Source organism: Lichenostomus cassidix, chromosome Z (assembly GCF_008360975.1).
Source record: "Lichenostomus cassidix isolate B80296 chromosome Z, HeHo_3.0, whole genome shotgun sequence".
In the NCBI taxonomy this organism is placed as follows: Eukaryota; Metazoa; Chordata; class Aves; order Passeriformes; family Meliphagidae; genus Lichenostomus; species Lichenostomus cassidix.
The window spans coordinates 60251559-60275962 of NC_139511.1; the positions used below are offsets into that span (position 1 = coordinate 60251559).

At 37.5% G+C, this 24404-nt stretch overlaps 1 protein-coding gene across 1 annotated transcript in view; it reads left to right on the forward strand.

Moving 5' to 3' along the window:
• The window catches only part of LOC146425019 (potassium/sodium hyperpolarization-activated cyclic nucleotide-gated channel 1-like), a 66028-nt gene that overhangs the window by 19197 nt on the left and 22427 nt on the right, over positions 1 to 24404 (forward strand). The window contains exon 2 of the mRNA XM_085042114.1: positions 5942 to 6088. Within this exon, the coding sequence (XP_084898240.1) occupies positions 5942 to 6088 (147 nt within the window). The remainder of the gene's footprint in view (positions 1 to 5941; positions 6089 to 24404) is intronic.

Below are 24404 nucleotides of genomic sequence, written 5' to 3' on the forward strand. Positions count from 1 at the left end.
CATTTGATGACTAAAGATTCATCAGTGCCTCCCTGTAACATTCACTTTCTTCTTTTGATAGCCAAGTTTATTAAATTTCTTTCTTTAACGCTAAAATTGTAGAAGAGCAGTTGTAAGAGTGAACAATGCAACCTGAAACTTCAGTTGTATCTATTGGACTGTTTACATGTATCACAATAGAAAAATTGATTTAAATAAATGAATTTTTGAATGAGGTTAATTACCTCTTAGTATCTCCCTTTGTTTATGAGAGACAGTCAGGATAACTGATTTAAATTAGAAACTTAGAGAAAGCTGAACTATGGTATCCAATCTTTTTTGTCAGTCACATTTTCCAAGACTGCTTAGCAAAGAAAGAGAACAGCCTTATTTGATAATCCTAAAAGATTCTGTTCAAAGTCCAGTTTTGGTGATAGTCAAGTTTGCTGCCTTTTGACTTGCTTGATTTTTTGAAAGTAGTAGTTGATGAAAAATTACAGATATGAAAATCATTTATGTATTAGGATGTACAAGATGTTTCTGGGATCTCTTCTGTGTGGATACTTGCTATGTAGATCAAAACGTGTCACATACACAAAACTGATTTGCTTTAGGTTATATAGGTCATTGCTCTCTCACAAGCAAATCTGGGGAAGGGCAGCAATTTCCTTTGCTGTCAGACGTTACACTGCCAGTCTACACCCCAGTTTGGTTATGGCTCTATTGCAAGCTTTTGAGATACAAAGCTGGAGGGAGAGGATGTAATCTCAAGCTCTGCCAGGGGAGTTTCAGGTTGGACTTTAGGAGGAATTTTTTCGTAGAAAAGGTGATTAAACATTGGAATGGGCTGGTGCCCAAGGATGTGGTGGAGTGACCATCCCTGGATGTGTTTAAGGATGTGGCACTTAGTGCCATGGTCTGGTTGACATTTTGGTGTTCAGTCATAGGTTGGACTTGATGATCTCAGAGGCCTTTTCCAACCAAATTGATTCTGTGATTCTGTAGTAGAAAATTACCTAAAGGCATGATATTGTTATTAGGGTTGTGCTAAACAATGGTCTGAAGTTTAGGATGGTATAAAGCTTCAGATGCTGATATTATAGAAAGATCAAAGTAGAATGAACTGAGTTTTAAGAGTTGAAGTAGTAGTAATGTGATGAAATTCAGAAGCTCAAAATCTAAGGACTCAGGTACTAGTACAAGCTGCTGTTACAAACTGGGAGATGAAGAGCGCAGCAATTTTAAGTGGCAAGGAGAAAATGAGAAATCTGAGTGCTGAAGCTGCTCATAAAATGACTGCAAAAAACATTTTCAATGCATCTTGGTTTTCCAATAGATGGGAAAGATATTAGTATGAATTACACATTGGTGATACTTCCTCTAAAATACGTACTATTCTAGTAATTGCAGTTGGCTAAAAATGAACTCAGACTAGAACAGATGAAAGAGAAGAGGGCCAATTCTGAACAAAAATACTGTGTTTTGAACAAAAAGCAGAATTGACTACCTGCATGACACTGGGATGAGACACTATTCCCATCTATAAACACTCCAGAGAGAAATACCAGGAGACAGAATCTTTGGGAGCTGGTAGATAATTTTGTATGAACATTGCTTGATTTAAACTACATCTGAATATATTTAGACAGAAATTTAAAATAAGGTTCAGGACTATATATAAGACCACAGAGCTTCTTGAAACAGTATGTTTGTTAGTTAGAAAGGCTTCATCTGAATCCAATTCCCCCTCTTATCTTTCTGCTCCTCGGTGAGTTGAATTTTCTGCGTATTGTAATGCTGCGTAGATTATTCTTTTACACATGGGAGGCAAGTATTTTCAAACCATTTTAAGAGTACTGAAGGATTTATTGCATCTAAATTTTGGGACAGAACTTGCTTGATTCACATGATGAATTTCACAAATGATCTCTGCTTGCTTTTACATTTGCAATCAGTATATAGGTTTTTTTTTCTTTCCCAGTTCATTGAAGTTTGTATTTGTAAAGCTATGGCTTTGACTGGCTAGAAATCTCCAGTAAACTGCTATTTCATTTCTGGGTCAGTTTTTTTTTCCTTGCCTGTCTATATGTGATTTTTTTTTTAAAATTATTTTATACCATATTTTAAAAATACAGTATTTTTTGAATGTACTTTAAAGTTCAGGATTAGATTTTTGGTAAAAGGAAAGAGAACTTGAACACAAACACTTTTATAGTTGCATACAGTTTTTTGGGGGAAATTTTCTTAAAAATGAGGCTCAACTGCCTAAGATAAAATTATTGTATGAAGTGCAAAAGGCCTATTGTTCAAGCTGGATCTTCAAGTGAGGGTATAGGGACCTTGGTTATGGAAGTTATTGAGTGTTGACATTTTGGAAAAATTTGACTTCGGCACATGTGCCTGAAAAGTATTCAGGTAATTTAGGTGGGACCAGTTCCAGGCACAGTACACAAAGGAATTAGATTCATGTTTTTACATGATACTATTACTGTCTTTCAAATATTTATATCATTTATTGTATCAAGGACAGAATGCTGAGCTGTATAGATTATTAGGACTCCAAGAATTTTTCCAGCTTAAAAGGTCAACTAGTTAGTTACGAAACACTATGAGGAAAGGACCCGGTAGGCTCAACATATATACTAAAATATCTTGTGAAAGATCAACATTCAGGTTTCTGTTTCACTGGTTTCATTGGGATATTTTCTGCATTGTGATACTATATTAATTTTATAGTATTTTTCCTGCATCAGTTGCAAATTGTTATGCATAAGACGTCCTTCCTCTCCTTTGCCTTTTTCCTTACCTATTTTTTTAAGGATAACTACTTTCCTAATGAACTCTATCAAGGACCCCATATAACTGATGTCATACCTTTTGCTATATAAAAAGAGCCCATGAATAACATTATGTCTGAAACAAGAAGATACAATTATTACTGGATGGTGTTTTGCATTAAAATATGTGAAATGCTACTTTGAAACTTTGAAATCCACTTAGCTCTTACCTATTTCAGCACATTTATTTTGCTTATTTTCATGGCATCTATAGGCATTTTAATTTCAGTGATAAATATAAAACAGATATAAATTACTGAAATTATGGCAGTGCAATATATAAATCACATTAATATATGTATTCATTTCAGGACAAACAGTTCCGTATTCATTAAAAAAATAGTTGTTGAGTGGTCAGCAACACAGTATTTATTCCATGCAATGAAATACTGAAAAGACCAGGAATACATATTTATTACAGTTATGACATATCCATTTAGATGGGCACACGTGGAAGTCACTAAGTACTCCCTCCTGGAAAATCAAATGCTACTTGAAGGAGCAAGGATGGAAAGGCAATTTTAAATTAAAAAGTAAGAGGTTAGCAGAGACTTTTGTATTTGAATGTAGTCTGGTGCTTCTTGTGTGACATACAAAAAGCCAAAAATAAAAGAAAAATAAATAAAAGTCAGTCTTGGGGGGCCTTACTGTGGCTCTGAAAGTCATTTTACAGAAATGTAATAAAAAAACAGAGGTGCTTTTATGAATATGGAATTAAGACATCTATTTTCTGAATAAACCAAAGCAAACAAAAAACCACCCCAAAACAAAGAACAACAATTGCAACAACAAAAACACTAATAAAAACAAACAAAAAACCAAACAACACTAATAAAAACAAACAAAAAACAAAACAAAAAAGCCAAAAAAACACCTCACCAAAACCAAAACAAAAGTAGAAAAAAATCCTGCCCCCAAAAAAACCACCAAGTAAACAAAAAAAATTAAGTCTAGAGAGCAGGTTAAAAGTCTTGAGGTAACACTACAGGTGAAAAGAACATCAGGAAGGGAATAGTAGAACCATGAATGATAGAGAAAATGAGCCAAAATCACACACTGAGAAATATTACAAAAAGATTGATAAAATAGATAGTGATAGTATACTACAAACCCACGGGCTCAGCTATTTAGGTATGGGAAAGGACCTTGATATTATTTTAGATGGCTAAATACTTCTGGGAATTGTGGAAGACTTTTAACTTCTTCATAGATTTTTAAAGAAAGGGTTGCTAATATTCAGCTGTCCCTATTATTCTATATGTTACTAATTTGCAAGCATTTTGTGACATGCCAGTGATAAGCACTACATTCCTATTAGTTTTATTTTTTCTTTTTCCCTCAAATTCTCATGTGTAAGCATAAATCCTGCTAAAGAAAAGAGCTTGCTGGTGCGGGAGAAAGCCCCTGTTCAAATAACAGCACTAATGAAAAGCAGCAGTGGAAATTGCTGGCCAAGCAATTTCCTTGTAACTTGAATTTTCTCTATTTCAAGGTCATTCTGGAATAAAAGTCCTTTGCAGCTTGCTTGCAAGATACATCTCAATGAATGTATTTCTTTTATTAGCAAGGATTATTCGTTATTAGTGTTACTTAAGCACATTTCTGTGCGAAGAAGATTGTGTAGAGGGAGCAGCCTTTGTCCTAGGGGCCATAGTGATGTCTGATTCTAACCCACAACGTATGGATATATTTCTCCATGGCAGAGCAGAAGCCAGTGGCAAGCATGCAAATTTAAATCACATATCTAAAGGATGTGATTTACACTGCAGCAGGGCAAAATAGCTGTGCAGAGGTTAAATCACTCTTACGTATTCATCACACAGTGTTAAATAGTCCCATTCAAAATTACTTTCCCCTTATTTTTGGAAAGCATGCTGTGTACATGGCCTCATCTAATCTTCTGCCACTTTGCAGAGCAAAAGCTAATTTCAGTTCCAGAAGACCGAACAATCTTTAACTATATAAGTTAAAGGATATGTGCTGCAGTTCGCAAGGAGGGCATGTACATTACACATTTGCTTTATTGTTCTACAGAGGTGCCAATCCTAATTAGGACTTCATTGGCTTTTCCATTGAAAACAGTTTAAATTCTCTAATTAAGCATGAAAAAATTAATGAAAAGATGCATTAAGGCCGTTTACAAATGTCAATCGTGTTTCTGCCAAATGTTAACTTTCAGCCTGAGATGGGATTTATTCTACTCTGCCTCAGTGCTTTATCCTTTTCAGCTGAGACACGGATAGGGGCTCTGAGGGGCAAAAATCTTATTCTGGTGGTGTTTGTCTACGTGCAATTTAGACAATTTGTCCATTTTATGGGTCTCAGATTATCATGGTACAATACAACTCTGAGTTTATTGATCCAGGACTTTATTTTCTGAAAATTTTGCTATCCAAAAAGGTTTCAGAAAAAAGGAAGCAAAAAACACCCACCCCCTCAAGCCCCCAGAATACAGGACAGAGGACTAGTAAAAACAAACCAAATGCACAAGGTAAATGAAGTGAGCTCCTCTAAGCCTCCGGGATCCTGATATCTTTTTTTCCCCTTGGTTTCTATTTCCTGATGCCATGCCTATTTTTCCAGTTTACCTTGCCTCTTTATCCCTGCTGAGGAATGTTTTCTGTTACATTATCTCCACAAGTTTTAACTTTATAAGCATACACAACATTAATAAGTTGCATAGTAATACAGCACAGCCAGTTTCTGAAATTTCACACCTTATGCTCTCCCTGAAAGCAGCCCCAGAGATTAAACACTGTGCACAGGTTTCCTGTCTATTGCATAAGCTAAAAATTGTGTTGGTGTATTTTTGCAGCTCCTGTGCAGCTGGGAGTTTAGGGAACATATGAGAAGTATGAGGGTTTGGCTTCTAAAACTTATATATTCATGTGGATATTAGCTCTGCTGCTACAGGCAGTTTCTGTAATTTATAGATGTGTTGTTGTGTGAGTAATATTACATTAACTAATATTTGTGCGAGGTTTTCTGACATTTGGAAAAATGTTATCTTTATAAAATATGTAGAGCTTAAGTGGACACATGAATGAGTTGTGTTTTATAGGTGATTTTAGATAGCAAAAATTTGAGGCATTTTTCTGAGTCTTCTTTCTTTTTTATCCTGACAGTACAAACAAGTGGAACAGTACATGTCATTCCACAAGTTACCTGCTGAAATGCGCCAGAAGATCCACGATTACTATGAACATCGCTACCAAGGGAAGATCTTTGATGAGGAAAACATTTTGAATGAGCTCAATGATCCTCTCAGGGAGGTAAGGTTACAGTATTTGAATAGCTCTTCATGCTATGAAAAAAATTTGTATCTTTGCTGTTTCTATGTTAAAATGCTCTTTCTGATTCTATTCTGTAACATGTCATCTTCTTTAGCATAGTCAATGAATGACCAGTACAATCTAATTTATACTAGGTTGACACAAAGAAATAAGCAGATCTTCACTCTATTAGGAACCAGTCTGTCAGTCACTGCAAACAAGGATGCACACAGGGTAAAATCCTGTCAACGTGTAAAACCCCACCATTGTTGTTGACTGAAACTCTTGTTTTTCTGCCACTTCTTAAAATAGAGAGTGGCTACAGTAAAATGATCCTGAGTGAAAATATGTTTCTGCTTTCCCTGCTTGCTAGCCCCACATGTATACAGATAAAACCACTGAAAGTCACCTCAAATGGAGAGTTACTTTGTTTTGTTTTGTGAAATAGCATCATTGGTAAAGATGGTGTTTACTTGTGACGAGGAATCTGGCATATTATGCATACAGGCCATTAAAAAATGTGAAAAACTGTAGTCTGTATTCCAGTTTTTGGGGTTATGCTATGCAATGTGATGTGTGCAAGCAGCTGGAATTTTCACTGCTTGTGTGGGACGAAGACAGTGTTCATCTTGCAGCAGCAGAAGTAGCTGCTTAATGAGAATATAAATCAGACTGTCTTCTGCTGGGTTGTGCTCATGCCTGACCTGCTCAAGGATGTTGGCTGATACCCTCTACTGAAAGGAAAGGAAAACAAAACCAGAGAAGTAGCAAGTTGAAAAATTTGGAGAGAAGAGGGCATAAACAGGGAAAAGAGAAAAGAAACAAGAAGAGGGTGGAGCAGTCTGGTATGTGATGAAATCTATGTAATTTTCAGTGCCTTTTAATATCCTCTGCTTTTGGAGGGGTGGTGCTGATTATATATATATGTCCATAGGTGTGTATATATATGGCTATGTATAATGCATATGTAACACACAACAGAGCACAGGATGACATCTGTACTTTTGGAAAGATATGTGAAAGTTGGTCAAGTTTTTTTCAAGTTTTGAGGCATGAGGAGAGGATAGGTCTGTGGTGGATAGTCAGCACTACTGAATCCAGCACTTGGTTGGAAAGGGAAAACATGTCATACAATCCATTGCCAAAATCAATCAAGTTCCATATTTAAAATAGTCATAAGAAACAGAGCCTTTCCAAGTCACAGCTTATCCATATCTCTGTTATTAAAGTCCAATAGTAGCCTCCCTCCTACCAACTGACAAGTGGGAATGGTCAGTGCTGCCCAAAATTGCTGGGTCTCTGCTTGAGGCTTCAAGTCAAAATCATGCCAAACCATGATTGTTCTAACAATTTAATTGTCCATGACTGAATTCCAGATCCTGGGCCTGCTTAATTCCCGAACATAGGTGTTGTCTGAGTTCTTTCTTTATATGGTGAGTTTGGTTTTGACATGCAGGTAGAGGGTCCTAACTTTTGCATTGCCACTGCCTGTTTACACTGCAGAACCCCTTGGTAGATTTTGAAATTTCAAGAGGAGAATGTACTATAAAAATCCACCATGTGGGACAGGGAAACGGTGGGAATGATCCCTATACTACAGTGACAGTCAAAACACGAGTCTTGGCCAGTATGGAGCTTGTGTTTTGTTAGGAGAACAGAAGAACGTACAGACACATCAGTCACTGACATCAGAAACAGTTTCTCCTGTTTCTGAGGAAAGTATTTCTTCAAAAGTGAAGCCTAATACCCTTCCATTGAAAAATACTATTTTGCTAACAGCAATTTGCACTTGTAGCTCTCTAATTACCTGTGTTTTCCACTTTTCCTGCCTCCCTCTTTGCTTCATCCCCTCCACCCTCCCTCCCTCCCCTTCCCCTGGCCCCTTCCCCTCCTTTTTTTCTTATAGCTTAGAAGCAGCAAGGCAAATGTGGTCAACCATAAAAACCAAAAAGCACTTCTGGGGAGAGATCAAGCATGGAAAATTCCAAAAATTAATGAGCCCCTAAAAACGTGAAAGAATAGAATTTCATGGAAGGAGTGGCTTCTGATTTTGCTATTGTTATGCTGTACTTAGTAGGTCTTGTTTGTTCTCTCTATTATATAGGAAAAAATTAGCCACAATCAGGTTGCACACTGCCCTGCTGACAACACAGTAGTGTTCCAGAGAAAGGTCAAAAACAGAAAGAGCAAAAATAAGAACTGGACACTGGCAATGCCAAAACAGGTTTCTCAATGAATCTGCCCAAATTTTCATGACAGCTTACGCAATATACCCTTTACATCACTTTAATATTTTGCTTAGTTAATAGTTTAAAATTCTGTTTTAGTGAACACTTCAGTATGTGCCATCTAGTAGTACAGGTAGTAGCTTTTTGATGTAAATAATGGATAATAAATTAGAGCATTTTAAAGGTGGAACACAGTTGTTCATATATTGGATGGGTTTTACCATCTTACATGCCAATAACTGCATAATGCTATAATAGGTCATAGCACAGATAGCCTAGCTGCATCACTGAAGAATAAATATTTACTGCATTTCTTAAGTTTTTAATTAATTTACATTTGATTATACTTCGAATTTAGCATAGGGTAAACTTTCAGAGTGTCCACAGGACATACTTAGCTTGATCAAAGTAGCTTCTGACAAGGATATTAATCTGAAACCATTATTTCCTCACTTGGAGTAAGCAGAACAAAAGAAACCATCCAAACTGCTGAATAATTATAGCATCATGAAATGTTGTGAAAAGAATTGCAGGGTTTTCACTACTCCTTGTTCTCAGCCATTCAAATTTACTGTATGGGCTGAAAATTTCCACAGCTATGCTCTCTTTAGGAGTGATGACCTTCTTTTTGGTCCACGTTTTAAAATTTGGGTCTTTTTTTAGCAGGAAAGTAATTATGCATGATATAAATATGATCATTCAACCATTAAAAATAGCTAAAGTACATAGAATTAGCAGTAAAAATCTGGTGTAAAAATAATTCTTACATGAAAAATGCTAGTAATAAAGCTGTATATGCTTACAGAATCATAAGTTCAGAGAATATCCTGAGTTGGAATGGTCCCACAAGGACCACTGTGTCCAGCTCCTGGCCCTGCACAGGACACCCCAAGTGTCACACCATGTGCCTGAGAGCACTGTGCAAATGCTTCTTGAACCTGTCAGCAGTGCTGTGACCACTGCTCTGGGGAGCCTGTTCCAGTGCCCAACCACCCTCTGGGTGAAGAATGTTTTTCTAATATCCAATCTAATTCTACCCTGGCTCAGCTTTAGGCCATTCCCTTGACTCCTGTCACTGTCACCACAGAGATCAGTGCCTGCCCCTCCTCTTCCCCTCACAGGGAGGTTGTAACTGCAGTGAGGTCTTCCCTCAGTCTCTTCTTCTCCAGGCTGAACAGAGCAAGTGACCTCAGCTGCTCCTCACACAGCTTCCCCTCAAGGCCCTGCACCACCCTAGTAACTCACTCTCTAATAGTTTAATGTCTTTATTATATTGTGGCACCCAAAATGGCACAAAGGACTCAAGGTGAGGTTGCACCAGTGCAGAGCAGAGAAGGACAATCACCTCCCTTGATAGCAGAGGTTAAGACTTTCTTTGTAAAAGAGGATGGCTATTCATTTTAATGAGCTTCTGAACATTATGTATGGAACATTCATAGTTGATTGGATGATTAAAGTAAGGAAAATCTGAGAAAAGATTTGATGCATGTGTGTAAGTGCCTAGCACTGTTGGGTAATAGAAATAGAATCATATTTATTGTGAGGAATTAACTAAGGCTTCATAAAAAAAGGGAAAAAGGAATCCTGAGCATGTTTAAATTGTACAAGGCTCTGTCTAAGTGCTTCAAATCAGGGTAAAGCAACTAGTGGCTGACCTGTATGCTTCAAGGATAATCTGGTATTAACAAAGAGATTGTGTTTGATGACTGGGAACTAAAGCAGACATTTATGAGACTGAAAAACTCAGTATTCTCCCCTGTTTAGGTAATTGCACAATTTGGGTATGTAAGTCCATTAGTAATGTAGTTAATTGGATACTCTTAGCTCTACACACTCAAATAGAATTAACCATAAATTGCAACATGTTATGTGCTACTACCTGCTCATAAGGACATATGCTCTCTGACAAAAGATGGGTTTCTTTTCATTAAATTCAGAAACGTCCCTTGAACTGAAAAGCATATTCCCTTTTCACTGTTAGACTTATCTGATATTAAATGTCCAGTCTTCTCAAGAATAAGATAATCAAGAGACTCCTGGCAGTTACAATTTTCGTAGGGATGAAAGATTTTAAATTTCTTCTTAGAGGCCATACAGGGTTGGATTCATCAAACCTATCTGTAGCTCCATACAAGTTCTGCAACAAGTCTAAGATAATCATCAAGCTCTCTCTGCACATTCCACCCACACACACATGCTCTCACAGTAAAGAAAACCCAGCTGACTAGCTTAGAAAAAAGGCTGCATCCTCAAACAGCAGTTGACATGTGAAATAAATTCCCTCTTTAATAGCATTTGCAATTAACTGTGTCTCTCCCTCATTTTTTGAGGGAGTGATTAGAAATTGGTAACAATTAGCATGTTTCCCTTATATAAATATCATCTCTAGCTCTTCAGCAGATAGAGATACTGACCTTCACATTTTTTAGCTTGTAATTCTAACCTACAAGTCTTGAACTCATTTGGCCTCAGAAGGCCTTAATCCCAAAAATGGTCTTTGTAACTGCCACAACATGAAATGGACATGGTACAGACAAGAAGTTAAAGAAACCCAAACACAATGTAACCCACACTCACCTAGAGAACTATATGCCAAAAGGGCACCTGAATTATAAAAGTTTAAATACATATACATTGCTAATTTCATCTTGTAGCTCAGGATAAGGCAAAGAGGCTCAACTCTGGCATTTGTCTGAGCCACCAGCCTCGCCAGCTGTGGCTGCAGGTGGATGTCCATGGAAGGACAAGAACAGGGCAATAATGGTGTGTCCCTTAATGACTCTCCTAGACTCACCATATTTTCAGGTCGACGGATGCTCTGAGACTGATGTGATTTTACTACTGTGTAATCCTTTTAATACACATCTCTTCCAGTTACTTATTTGCATTCTGTAATCTACTAATCTTACTCTCTGCAACCACACCATCCTTTGTCAAGGAGCACAGACCTGACCCCTCCTGCATGAGAAACCACCACCTTCTTTTGGGATTGAAAATGGCTCCAAATGTTTTTTGGTTTTTATGGCCATGAATTCTTGCAGCAAAAGTGATAGTACAGTCAGTTTCTACCGACTCTTTGCGTGTTAGTTATGATTTTATAGACTTACATGATAACATCCTTAAACTGTGGGGTTTTTATTTATCATAAAGAGATATATTCTACTTAATTCTTTCTTGCATGGAAGCTAGATCATTTTTCTTGCCATTTTCAGATTTTTTTTCCTGGGTCTACTATAGCCTTTTAGAGCTGAGAGCACCAGGTCCATAGCTAGCATACTGATGCTATAATAATAGAAATATTTCCTAACAATAATTTGCTTTTTAATCACTACCAACCATTGAGTTTACCTTTTTTTCTTAATTGCAATGGTAAAAACTAACTTTAAGAGGTAATGAATGCATTATTTTATGCCTTTATTTAGGTGTATCACTTAATATTGCTCTCCACCAGTAACTTCCAACCAGACCATAAGAAGCTTCTTGCAGTTTCTTTTTAACAAGCTTCTTCACCTTTCCATGGTGCTGTTTCTGGAACTGAGCAGACCTGTGTGAAGTCCTTGACCTTTGTTGTTCCCATAGGGATAGTGAATACAGGTACATTGTGGTACCTATTACAGCTAATGAGTCAGGTGCAAAGTTCCAAGAAACATCTTGCACAGTACTTAGCATTGCATCAAGAGTGGCATTTTGTGACAGTTCTTGTAAGGAAAGTACTCTCACAACAAAATAATGGAAATCTTCCATTACTGGACTTAGAATTTATATTGAATCTAAGTGAAAACTGGATCCAAACCAGATGGTTTGGTACATGTAGACAAATCAGGTATTTTTGTAGGCAAATGATTTTGTGTTTTTAAAAGTCAATTTTAAAGTTATCAATTTGGTAACCTTGGTGTTTTGTCCTGATTGTTGACCTTCTCCTTTTCCCCATTAAAACTTACCTCCTTTTTTAATATCTTTCTTTTTATTTAGTATTTATGTTTAGAAGCCATGAAGCAATATATTCTTATTTAGGCTATACTATAATCCTGTGCACAAAAGATGAAGCATCTCCAGAGTAACAGTATAAGGCCAAAATATGGTATGATTAGTCTTCAGAATGCTTTGAAAATTTTTAATAGTGTAGTCATTATGATTTTGGGCTGTGAACATTCAAATACTAAAATAGTAGTAGAAAACCAAATTATTTTATTAAAAATCAGTGACAGGGAAATATGTAAATTTGGAGATTTTGGTTCTATTACAACTTATATCCATAAATTTATCTCATAAAAGACAGAAAGGTAATTAGTTCATTGCAGTCCACTGTACTTTTCTGCATTTTAATATGCAGTGATCCTTATTATGAAGCTTAAAGAGAGGAACAAAGAGAAATGCATCAGTGTTATGGATGTAGTAACACCGGAAGTCATTTAAATATCTCCTGATCTTTAACTAATGAATTAAAGGTGTTTTTTTGTTTCTTTTTCTCAGAGGCACAGATAAAGTACAACTGTAATTCATAGTCTGGAGTACTGAATCAAGAGTGAATTATGGTGCATGTCAGTCTTTCAGAATAAATGCTGATATACCACAGCATTATTTATCTGACAAATGCTGAAAAAGAAAATTGGTGGCTTTTAAATACCTGTGTAAATTATGCCTCAATTGCAGTCCAAGTATACAAGCCTGAAAGAAAAGTTCTAAGAAGGAATTATAATGAACTTTTTAAGATTGAAAATAGCAGCAAATGGCCATTTTATTGTGGAAATGGGCAGACAATCACCAGGTGATTGGATTATTGTGTTTTAAGGTGTTTTTCCCCAGCAGGTGTGACATGGTAACAAACGGTGTGCACACTGAAAGCTGTTTCCCAGGGATCTAAGACAATGTGGTTTGATTTGCTGAGCTCTGGGGAGTGTGTTTGCCCTTTGATGTGTGCACATTCACAGTGTACATGCTGTGGCTGAACTGCCAACCACTTCCATTGCTGTTCCCCGTGTTCAGGAAACTTTGATCACAGTCCTTTCTGTGTCTGACATGCTTTATTAGCAAATCCATCCTGAGCTGAGACATGCTTTGACAAGTCGCAGATCTAACTGCTTCCAATAATACAGATAATAATACACCAGCACTTCTCAGTAGTTATGATTTTGAATAGTCGTGTTACTGCACCTACGAGATTCCTTTGTTGTAATTGTTTAATAAATATTTCAGATATGACAGTTCTTTCATGAGCTCTTCAAATACACTATTCCAAATCAAATGCCCAATTCTTAGTGCAGTAGTTGTCTTTCATATAAAGAAGTGTAAGTTTTTTGAGAAAAGTTCCAAACTATTTAGATGCAAAAAGAATACTGTGAGAGAGGTCAAATCCTGTTATAGAAAAGTGATTCCAGTCTGTGCCTGCTCCTGTCTGAACTGCTATTCAGGCATCTGAAGAGCAGAATTGGAAAGGTTTTGTGGGCACCAGGTCCAGTGCAATGAGACACCAGCAGCCTTCCTGCAGAGGCAAAATTCACCCATGGCTTTATTATGCCAAAGATCGTGCTTCCAGGTGTCTGTAATCTCTCAGTTTTTAACAGACCAAAGAATTGCTCAGGTAATTGATACCCAGGTGGTGCTTGGGAAGAGGATGGGAAGAGTCAAGCCCATTTTTTTTAGTCTACATGCATTTTCTGGTGAAAGCAAAGGGAGGTTGCTGCATATTAGTGCCTACCACAAGGTGTTCATTTCTATCAGACCTGAATATGCTCTTGCAATTAGAGATAGATGATTTTTAGGAGATTAAAAATAGTAATGGTAACATACTACAGATAACTCCTGAGTTAGTTCTTCTTATGTAAACACATTCTTTTAATACCATGCTTGCTTTGGCTTGACATATGTCCTTTTTGAGAAGATGTGGAAATTTTTGGTTTATTTAGCTAAAACTGAATGATGTTTTCCCTAACCCCTGAATTCTGACTATGATTCCATTACAGTAAAACAGCAGAATTTAACATATGTCCCCTTTGGACCCTTTAGAGAATAACTGAAGATAGATGAAAATTAAGTAAATTAAAATTCTTGATGCAGAGCTGGAAATTACATTGTCTCTCTTAAGTCAAGATTAGGAGATGCAGAATCTGGCACTCTGGTACTTACCAGGGTTCTCCATTTTCCTCTCATAGACTTCTAATAAAAAGTCATGGCACTTCGATAATGAAAGCATGGAAAGGGGGAAAGCAGAGGGAAGGATGCAGCCAGGACTCCAGTAGAAAACATATTTTAGACAAGATAGGGATGCACAGTATAGACATACCCATATCCCTTTCCTACGCATCTCACCTATGGAAGTGGGTCAGAGTGAACATCTTTTCCTTGAGTTTTCACTGTGGAATTTATATTCTAAAAACAGGTGTCATGGTCTGGACACTGGCCAAATGCCAGGCACCCACAGCAGCTGCTCACTCACTCTCTCCTGCCACAGCTGGGCAGAGAAGAGGAAGAAAATTAAATGAAGGGGTCATGAGTCAAGATAAGAACTGGGAGAAAACACTCTAAGGGCAAAACAGGCTCAACTTAGAGTTTATTACTGAATTTATTAATATGAGTTTATTTGTGAATTTATTACTAACAGAATCAGAGGAGAATGAGAAACAAAATAAGCCCTTAAAACACCCTTCTTCCCCCCAACCCCTCCCTCCTTCCCACCGACAGAGCACAGAACAGGGTGTGGGGCCTCAGTCACTTCATCACCGAGATTTTCTTCTGCTGCACAGGGAAAGGAATCCTTTGCCTGTGTTGCTGTGGGGTTCCTCCCACGGGAGACAGCTCTCTATGAACTTCTCCAATGTGGTTCCAATCTCACAAGCAGCAGTTGTCACAAACCTGCTGCCATGTCAGTCTCCCCCCAGGGCAGACAGTTTTCCCAGCACTGCTGTGGTGTGGGTCACTGTTCCACAGGGTGCCGACCTCCAAGGCCAGGCTGCTCCAGCTTGGAATCAGGGGTCTCTTCTCTCCACTGGGTCTCCCACTGGATCACAGCCTCCTCCAGGCATCCACCTGCTCCAGCATGGGCAGCTCCCCAAGGGCTGTGGATGGATCTCTGCACCCCTGTGGACTCCATGGGCTGCAGGGGCACAGCTGCTCCACCATGGTCTCACCACAGCCTGCAGAGGAAATTCAGGTCTGGTGCCTGGAACACGTCCTGCCCCTTCTTGGTGTCTCCATGTTGTTTCCCTCACTTGTTCTCACCTCCTCCTCCTTCTCTGGCTAGGAAAAAACTGCATGCGCCTTTGTTTTGATTTTGTCTTAAATATGTTACTGCAGAGATGTAACCAACATCTCTAATTGGCCCAGCCTTGGCCAGCAGCATGTCCATCTTCAGAGCCATCAGGGATTGGTTCTACTGGACATGGTGGAAGCTTCTGGCAGCTTCTCACAGAGGCCATCTTTATGGCCCCCTGCTACCAAAAACCAGGCCAAGAAAAACCAACACAGCAGGATAAAGGCTTTTGAAGCACATTTTGGAACCAGTAAAAATGCTGTGGGGGGCATGTAATACAAAAGCTTCTGTGTTGAGGGGACACCCTTTAAATGTGCCACTGTCCATGAAAGTCACCACAAATAAAGATTAGAATTGTGACTCACCACCAGCAAGAGGAGATAAATATGCCATGAACTGTTTGATGCAGAAGTGAATGCATGTGCCTATTTTTATGCACTCAGTTGCACATTATGGTAGTAACAGCATACAGAAGGGTATACAGCACTTCCCATGCATAAATCTGGAATTGCCTTTTAAAAGCATGTGATCTCAAAGGCAGAGACAAAGAGAGCAAAAAACAACGGAGCACAAAATCTCTTCTGATTGCACATTAATGAACTTAATTTCCAGTTGGTACACCAATGATTTAGGAAGGTGAATCTAGTTAAAGCTGTGGGAGATAATCCAAGTTAAATTCTGCACTTCAAGACAATGATAAATCATTGTTTTACTTTCATCCTGGTGCTACTTGAACAAAAAAAAATTGTACATTACTTTGAAACCTGCACAAAACTCCATCTAATGTGTAGTTTTGTATTGTTGCTGTTATCTAGAAAACGTGATTAACAAATACTTAAACTCTTTTCTCCAGAAATTGTCTCGCAGGTAAGTAAAATTTGAAATCCGGAAATTTTTTTAGTACCTGAAAAATCAGGAGTCTCCTCTGCAGTTGCAAAATAATCTTTTGGAAGTGTAATCTCTTTTGAGGAAGAATTTTTATATAAGGGATTAAATGGAAATGGAAATTGAATTAAAAATTTTGAAATTATTATAAATGGCCAGATAATGAAACATAGCATAGATATGGATGCACAAGGTGTTGAATTACACTTGTTTCATTTAAAGATAAGTATCTAACACTGAACAAACTTAGTATGTGATACTTCTAGTGATTAATGAGAGTCTCAGAGATGAATGAAACTAAAAGCTGTGCAAAATGTGGAGCCAGACACCATGAGTACAGGTACAGACTTCCTGGTAGCTCTTGGACTGAGTTCAAGGCAATATTTTTATCTGTTCCCACTGCCTCTTTCACTATACCTTCATACAGTCCTGGCTCAGTGCTAGCACTGGATCCTAAGCCAGCCTTGGTAGTAGTAGAGCACTGAGGGGCAAGGAGTTCCCTGAAAAGGATTTTAATCTCCCAGCTTGTTCTGTGAAGTCTATGTTAATTTTCTTATCAATAAATCCATTTTTCTTTTACCTCACTTGCTAGAAGCAAAACCCCCCTGTGGCTGGTTGAAAGGATATTAATGAGGTGCCCTAAAACATGAACAGTTGCCAGTTTATGACCTGATCATTGCATGTTTGTGCACTCATTGTAGTACACTGAGTGCAATGAACGATGCCTTACTAGAAGACTAAAATATTTTGTGGATAAAATATATACCTGTGTGGTGAATACATAAAATTAAAGAAAAGCCACATTCTTTGTAATTAGCAGTTTTCATTTTAGACTGTATGGCCATCATTGGATAACTGTGCGACTGAAAACTGTTATTTTTGTGATCTCATGAGTATTCCTTACCTGTATTAAAAAATTAAGTTTACTTCATAGTGATGATTTTTTTTTACTACATTGAAAATCAGGAAGCAACTATATATCTGTGTCTATTAAAAAAGTAAGAAAAGATCAGAGTTATTGAGAAACATTTGAAAAATTTGCATTATGCTTTGGGACTTGTAATAGATTATTTGGGAAATACAGCTAATACAGACATTCACAGTCCCCACAACAAAAATCCAGCAACTCAATATACCAGTCATTACCACACATTGAATAAACACTTGTGTATTCATGAAAAGATGAGTTTTCACAATCATCCATATTTCACCAAGAGTAGAAAGTCTCCCACCCTGCTGGGTTGGAAATGAAATAGTTCATGCTTTTTAACACCTGGCAGAAAACAGATTCACTACTTACAGGAAGAGAAATGCTGTCACAGGAGAAATTGTGTGCAGACAGCTTAATATATATGACAGGCCTTGAAGGGAAATAAGAGGCAAAGACATCTGTAGAGAAGCAGAAATGGAGCTGTATGGAGCTTGCTTTGTCATTCTTTAACACCAGATACGTTCTTCATAATATTGATACTTGCAGCAATGGGACAAACTTAGAATGTGAGAAAGAGGTTAATACCCTTCCTGAGCCATTATTTAAAGTTCATAGCTGGCCTATTTTTAGGCCACCATGTGAGAAGACGTTCGCTGAAAATAGATACAGATCATGTGTCCTTGCAGAATATAGAACATCAGGACATTTCATTTCCAACGAACATAATTGGGACTCAGAGCAGAATCTTCTTTCCTCTCACCTCTTTGCTTGGAGATTATAACTTGGGTTATACAAACACACGCTCTTACATGAATTGTCTTAACCTCTAGGTAGATAACTGAATCTAATTGGAAATATAGTTCTAATGGGACACATTAATTAGTTACACTTTGATTTTTTTTCATTTAGTGTGCAAATATGTGCATTTGTAGACACATAGATATGTCCATGTACACATATAAACACATGTATGGGACATATGTGTATCCACACATATATATACACACACATGAACACACACATGTACGTCTATTCTGGCACATACATCCAAACATGTGTCCAAGATTTCTATGTGAGAAGAATGCTATGTAATACTCTGTTGATATCTTTGCATAGTACTAAGTGCATATATTGCATTAGGTCCCCTGACTTGGTCTCTCTTCTTTCTACTGTTGCCATATATCTCAGAACATATTTCCTATGCCACCAGACTATATTTGTAATATATTGCCTTAAGATGAACTGCAGTTACAAGGGGTTTAGGGGTCCTCCCATGATATAAAATCAATATAGGTAAATTTATTCATAAAGGTAGAGATTAAAATGTAGTCTAAAGATCATTAGAAGAACTTTCTGAATAAATTACAGGAATATATTTCTTACAGAAATAAACCTCAGCCTGTGTTTAATTCACTAAGTGAGCAATTAAATTATATATATATAGATAAAAAATTTAATTAAATGCTATTAATAGTTAAATAAATTTTAAACTTCAGGCAAGCAGATGAACTGAAATTGTTTTGAAAAAGAATATTAAACTGATGTAAAGAACCGCATTCCGTGGCTGGCTGGTCTCATGCACAGATGCTAATGGCAGTTCCTGAGTGCCCTGCTGTCATCAGGCCCATTTGCTTTTAAAGTGAATGTCCAATCCTGGAGGGGAAGCACAAGCACAAGTATTTAAGGTCTCAGTGATGGCGTTCAGAGAGCAAACAGAGCAACAGTAGTAAATGTAGACAGCAGAAGGCTGTAGGTATCTTCCCTGGTTTCTTTTTTATTATTTACACAGCTGCTTCTTCTCCATGTTCTGTAGAACAAGACTTTTCAGGATGCACAAATGCTGAGCATGTCCTGTGCATCCTTGATCTGTTAAGTATTGACTGTGATTTGGCTCCTAGCTGTAAAGTGACTCTTCGTTCCTCTGATGCCACGCCATTATTTAGTGGGTCTACCTACTGGATGTTTAAAGTCTGATGCATTACTTTTACTCTAGCTGTTATTACTACTACAGATTAACTAGTCTACTCCTGCCAGACTGTCTTCTCTTTGCTCCGTGTGATCTGCCATAGAGGCTGTTTTTGGTGTCACCATTTACATTCCTCAGAATTTTGTCCACTCCTTACAACTCGCTTGCCATTTATTCATCTATTTTCCCTGCAGCTACAATATTAGCCAAAGTGGTACTCTCAAGCAGATTCTGTCTTGAGGGCTGTCTGGCTGACACTTTACTAAATTATCCTCAGAAACTTCACCTTCATTTTTATGATCTGCTGATAACTTTAATGGAGCCAGCTCTCCACGTCTCACCCTTACGACTGAGAATCATCCTCATGTTTCACTGTAAACCAGGGCTCTAAAATCAGCACTTTCAGTATTTTTCTACTTCTGCATGCTTGGGCTCTGGTGCAGTGACCTCAATGTGGGTCATGGGCTTCTTACACCTGAATTGTAAGTTGCTACTCACAACATAAGATCACTGAGCCCTTGCACCTGATCCCACTCCAGTCAGTAGTTTCCTTTAGAAGGCAAATTCAAATGGTATTACAATTAGCTTGTCCCAGTTCACATTGCAAAGCAGTGACGAAGGCCAAGTCAGAATTAGAAAGGGATTGTGCATCCTCCTTATCTTTCTTTTTATATCCTTCTGTTATATATAGATGTGTACATCTATAGCTGGCATTTTAAATATTTTAGCACATACACACACAGGCATTCAGGGTCCTGTCACACATTTACCTAAGAAATCTAAACTCTCATTCGTTATAACAGCTCTTTTTTACCACTTAAAAATGTGGAATATACATTGTGTAACAATGTCTAAATTTTGTGTGTTAGGTAAAGTTAGGAGTTTGGTGTTTCTCCCATATAATATACAGTAGGCCTTTATTGAATAGTTACAAATCAAATTAGATGCAATCTGAAATGTACTTAAAAACAGTAAACATAATTTCAGTGTGGATATTTCAAGCTCAGCTAACTGGGATTTATCCAGTATAATCAGTAAGATTTAATTTAAGCTACTTAATAAATTGATATAGAGAGCCTTTGAACCAATGGGCTTTTAATTCATAATAAAAAGAGTAAGTGTTAACCTAGCAATTAACAAGATAATGGTATTTCTCATCCAGAGCTTCTCGAGAGCTGTAAAATATCTGAGAGAACAAATCACCACTGATTTTTAAATAACTGTTTTCCTGGTTGTTGTTGCTACTGTGTCAACTAAATCACACACACAGGGTGTAGATAAAGCACATTCTCTTGAGAACTTTGTTATTGCTCAGTTTTGGCCATTTGGGTTGCAGTGCGTGGGGGACTGAAGAAGGGAGGAGAGGACAAAGAGGGAGAAGTGAAATGGCAGAAGGAATTCCTTGCGTGTTTCAGAGCACACAATAAACTCTCCATGGAAGCATTCACAGCTTCAGTTTCTGATCTTGATCAGACAAGTGCAAATCAGAAATAACATGAGAATTTGTATCCAAACAATAGCTTTCTATTTCTTCTCAGGCATGTTTATATCTTCCCACCACCTAGTTATTTGCTTCATAGTTTGTTTTGGCCCCCAGTCATCCCTGATAGCTTCAAAAACAGATTTTTTTCCTCCCTGCTTTCATCCACAAGTTATTGTCTTCATGGCTTCCCTTTTTCAAGTGAGAGAAACTCTTCAGGCTGTCCTGCATTCTGACTTACAGGTTTTATACAATAAAGCACCCCAATCAATATATTTTACACAATGATTCACACAAGCGTAACTCAGGCTGCCTTTGTGAAACTCCACTGTCTCCTTTTTTCCTTTCTCTCATGCACGATTGCTATCCCTTGCTGTCAGGAGAATCAAGCACTGTCCTGAGAACAGCAGCACTCTTTCCAGCACTATTCTAAAACAAAACCCTTTTTCTTGTGGTGATCAGGTGAAGTCTCACTGACTCTGGTGAATATAAGAGGTAGTCTTCATTGAGCAAAGCTGTAAGTAGCAATTGAACTAATTTTTTGGGAGGATGTAGAATTAAAAAATAGTAACTGCTACACAGAGCACATACAGGGTCAACCACATATTGATTGGTGACAAGTGTTACCACTGGAGTTTCAGTACAAATGCATAGAAGTGAAAAATGGTTTCCAGAACCAGCAGATCACCAGCTGGAGGAGGTAACTGGAGGCTCCAAAGACAGTGGGAAAGCAGTGCTGCAGTAGATACTAAACTGTGAGCAAGCCAAATAGACAAAGGTTTGTGATTATTAGCAAAACTTTCTCCCGTTTTTTAATCACTGAAAGTGATGTTTAGAAAAATATGAAGTGGGCTTCATTCATTGCACAGCGAATATGATGTCCAACTCGTGCCTTCTGTGTGCTAACACAAAATATGGATATCATATGGATACCAATAGGATATGGATGCCAATGGGATTTTTTCAACTTCGCATCTCTTAGGATTCATTTTCGGCTACAGTTTTAAAATACATGTGTTTAAATCTATTCTGAATGGCATAATGGCCAACTTCTGTATGCCTACTTAACAAAGATTTCAGCCTTAATCACCCCCTGCCCAAGATACTATTTTTTAAATACTGTATAGAATTAGCAAATACAACACTCCAGTGTACACACACAAATGGGAAGGAATATATTTAGTCACCCTGGGGCAGAAAACTGAAATAGTGATTGTTAAATACTTTTGCAAATTGCACTTTATTTATTCAGTTAATAAGAGAGAACAGTCTCTACAGCAACTGCTCTTATGGTACAGCACTAATTCCATACTACCTTCTGTAATAAACTCTGTATGTTTTTTACTAAAAGCATACATAGAGGAGATTTGTTCAGCAGAACAGTTCAGAGGGCAAAACATTCAAGAAGTAGAGATTGGTCAGCTGGCCCAAACTTTAATTACTTATCTGAATTATCAGGACTTCTCAGGGTTTTGAAATTAGACTGGCTATCTCTGTTTTAAAGGCTGCCTTGAAACACCGGCTTGTATTGCTGCTCCTGTTTTAAAGCCACTTGTCCTTTTCCCAGCTGGAAACCAAACTTGAGAAGCATGGAACATTTGAGAACATTGAAGAAGATGAAAGCTAAATTCCTTTTTAAAATAGTTAAAGAACAGATAAACAGTTGGATGAGTGAAAGAGTGGATAGATTGTGGCTTTTGTCTTTCTTTTTCTCTTTTTTAATCTTCTAAATATAATGGACAATCCAAAGAGGAGCTCGAGATGCACAGAACTGCATTCCTTAAGCTCCATTAAATCAATTAACAAGCTGGGAAAAAGATGGATATCGTTCATCAGAATGACTTTATTGGAGGTTTGGTTGAACCATATTGCCTCAAAAGGATTATTCTGTCGGCATTTGAATTTAATGCAGTAATAATACTGAAGCATAAAAAATGCATATGATGAGTTGAATAGAAAATTCTAATCAAGAAGGGAACGACAGAAAAGTATGCAGAAGGCCAACAATTTAATCAACGAAGCCAAGAAAATATAATTGGTCAAATCTTTATCCCTTCTGATTGCAAATGCATAAAAAAGATTGCTTCCTCTTAGGAGACAGCAATACCAGCTACCATATGCTCTGTTTAGGGTTGACTTGTCTTAATCTGAGTTGAACAGAGCTAGACAGAAAAAAACCTCTGCTTTGACTCAGTCCTGTCAGTCCTGGTAGAATCAGAATTTCATTCATTATTTGGCTGCAAAGCCTATGTATTCCTTCCTTCATTTTGCCTAAGCTTATCTCACAGCTGGCTGGCAAATCTGCATGTGGATAAGCTGTATCCTGGTATACTGAGGGTCTTGGGTACTGGCAGACTTTGAAAATGTAAATGGGCAGGCTGGTCACTGGTTTTCAAGGCAACTGAGATCCCATGGATTCTCTTTGCCTTAGAGAGCAGAGGTTTTTTTCAGGTTTTGTTCTTTGTCTGTAGGTCAAATATGTGGGCTACCTAAGACCAGAGCATTCTTGGAGTTTAAAATATATAACCAAAGGGGCTAGACAGGGAGGTTTTCTAAAACAGACACAAGCAGTACCCAGTTATATTAACAGAATGACGAAATATTAAGTCCTGAAGAAAAAAGAATAGTGTTTCTTGACACAGCTCTAGACACAATATTGAAGAATTACCATATTTGTAAGCAAAATTTAAGCAGAGTCTCTGTGTTGGAACTGATCAATGTAATTGAAAAATGGAAAATCACAGCAATCCCATTCAAGGAGAAAAAATGTACATAGTGGTTGTTACTTGCATGAAAGGCCTCTGAGCAAAATTTATTTTTAAGTCATACACTCTGTATAGATGATTAAACAGAATGTGTCAAAGCAATTTGAACAATTTCAGGTGCACCAGAAATGAAGAATATTGAATCCCATTGCCACATGTAGATTTTCTGGCATTTAACAAGTTGTTAGATAATGATGTAGTCATTCCCCCAGTGGGGTACTAATCCTAGTCCTCCTGACTGCCTGCTGTCATAAAACCTGTGAGAACTTAGTATCAGTGAGATGCCTCCTTTCTGCCAAACTTGATTATAATTGACCAATGGGTTAAAAAATTACAGAAAATCATGAACACATACAGAATATAGCTACTTAAAACTGAGTTTAAATATATAAAACCTTCTTAAACAGCCTCAAATCCGTAAATATAATGGTTTTTCCTATAGTTCTCCCTCAAAGATGGTTCAGTAATTTTTCATCTGCCAGTTATTTCTAAGAGAAAAAATAGTTTCCTTAGTAAAGTGATGTCTTTCTTTCAATGATCAGGGAATTAGGACTGATTTAATTTTGCATCCTTTGAAAGAAAAGGGTAAAGGAAAAACACTCAGAAAAAAAATGTGCATTGTTATCGTTATACACTAGATTTTTGCAATAATATGCAGAAGTAACCTAACATAGCTAAGCTATTTTTCTATGTAGTCATAAATGGACTTTGGTGGCCTACACATAAGAAGAACATAGTTTGTAGATGGAAGTAGTACATTTTATTGGCTCAGCTGGATCACTGAGAAAAAGTAAAGAGCTTCTCAGGCACAC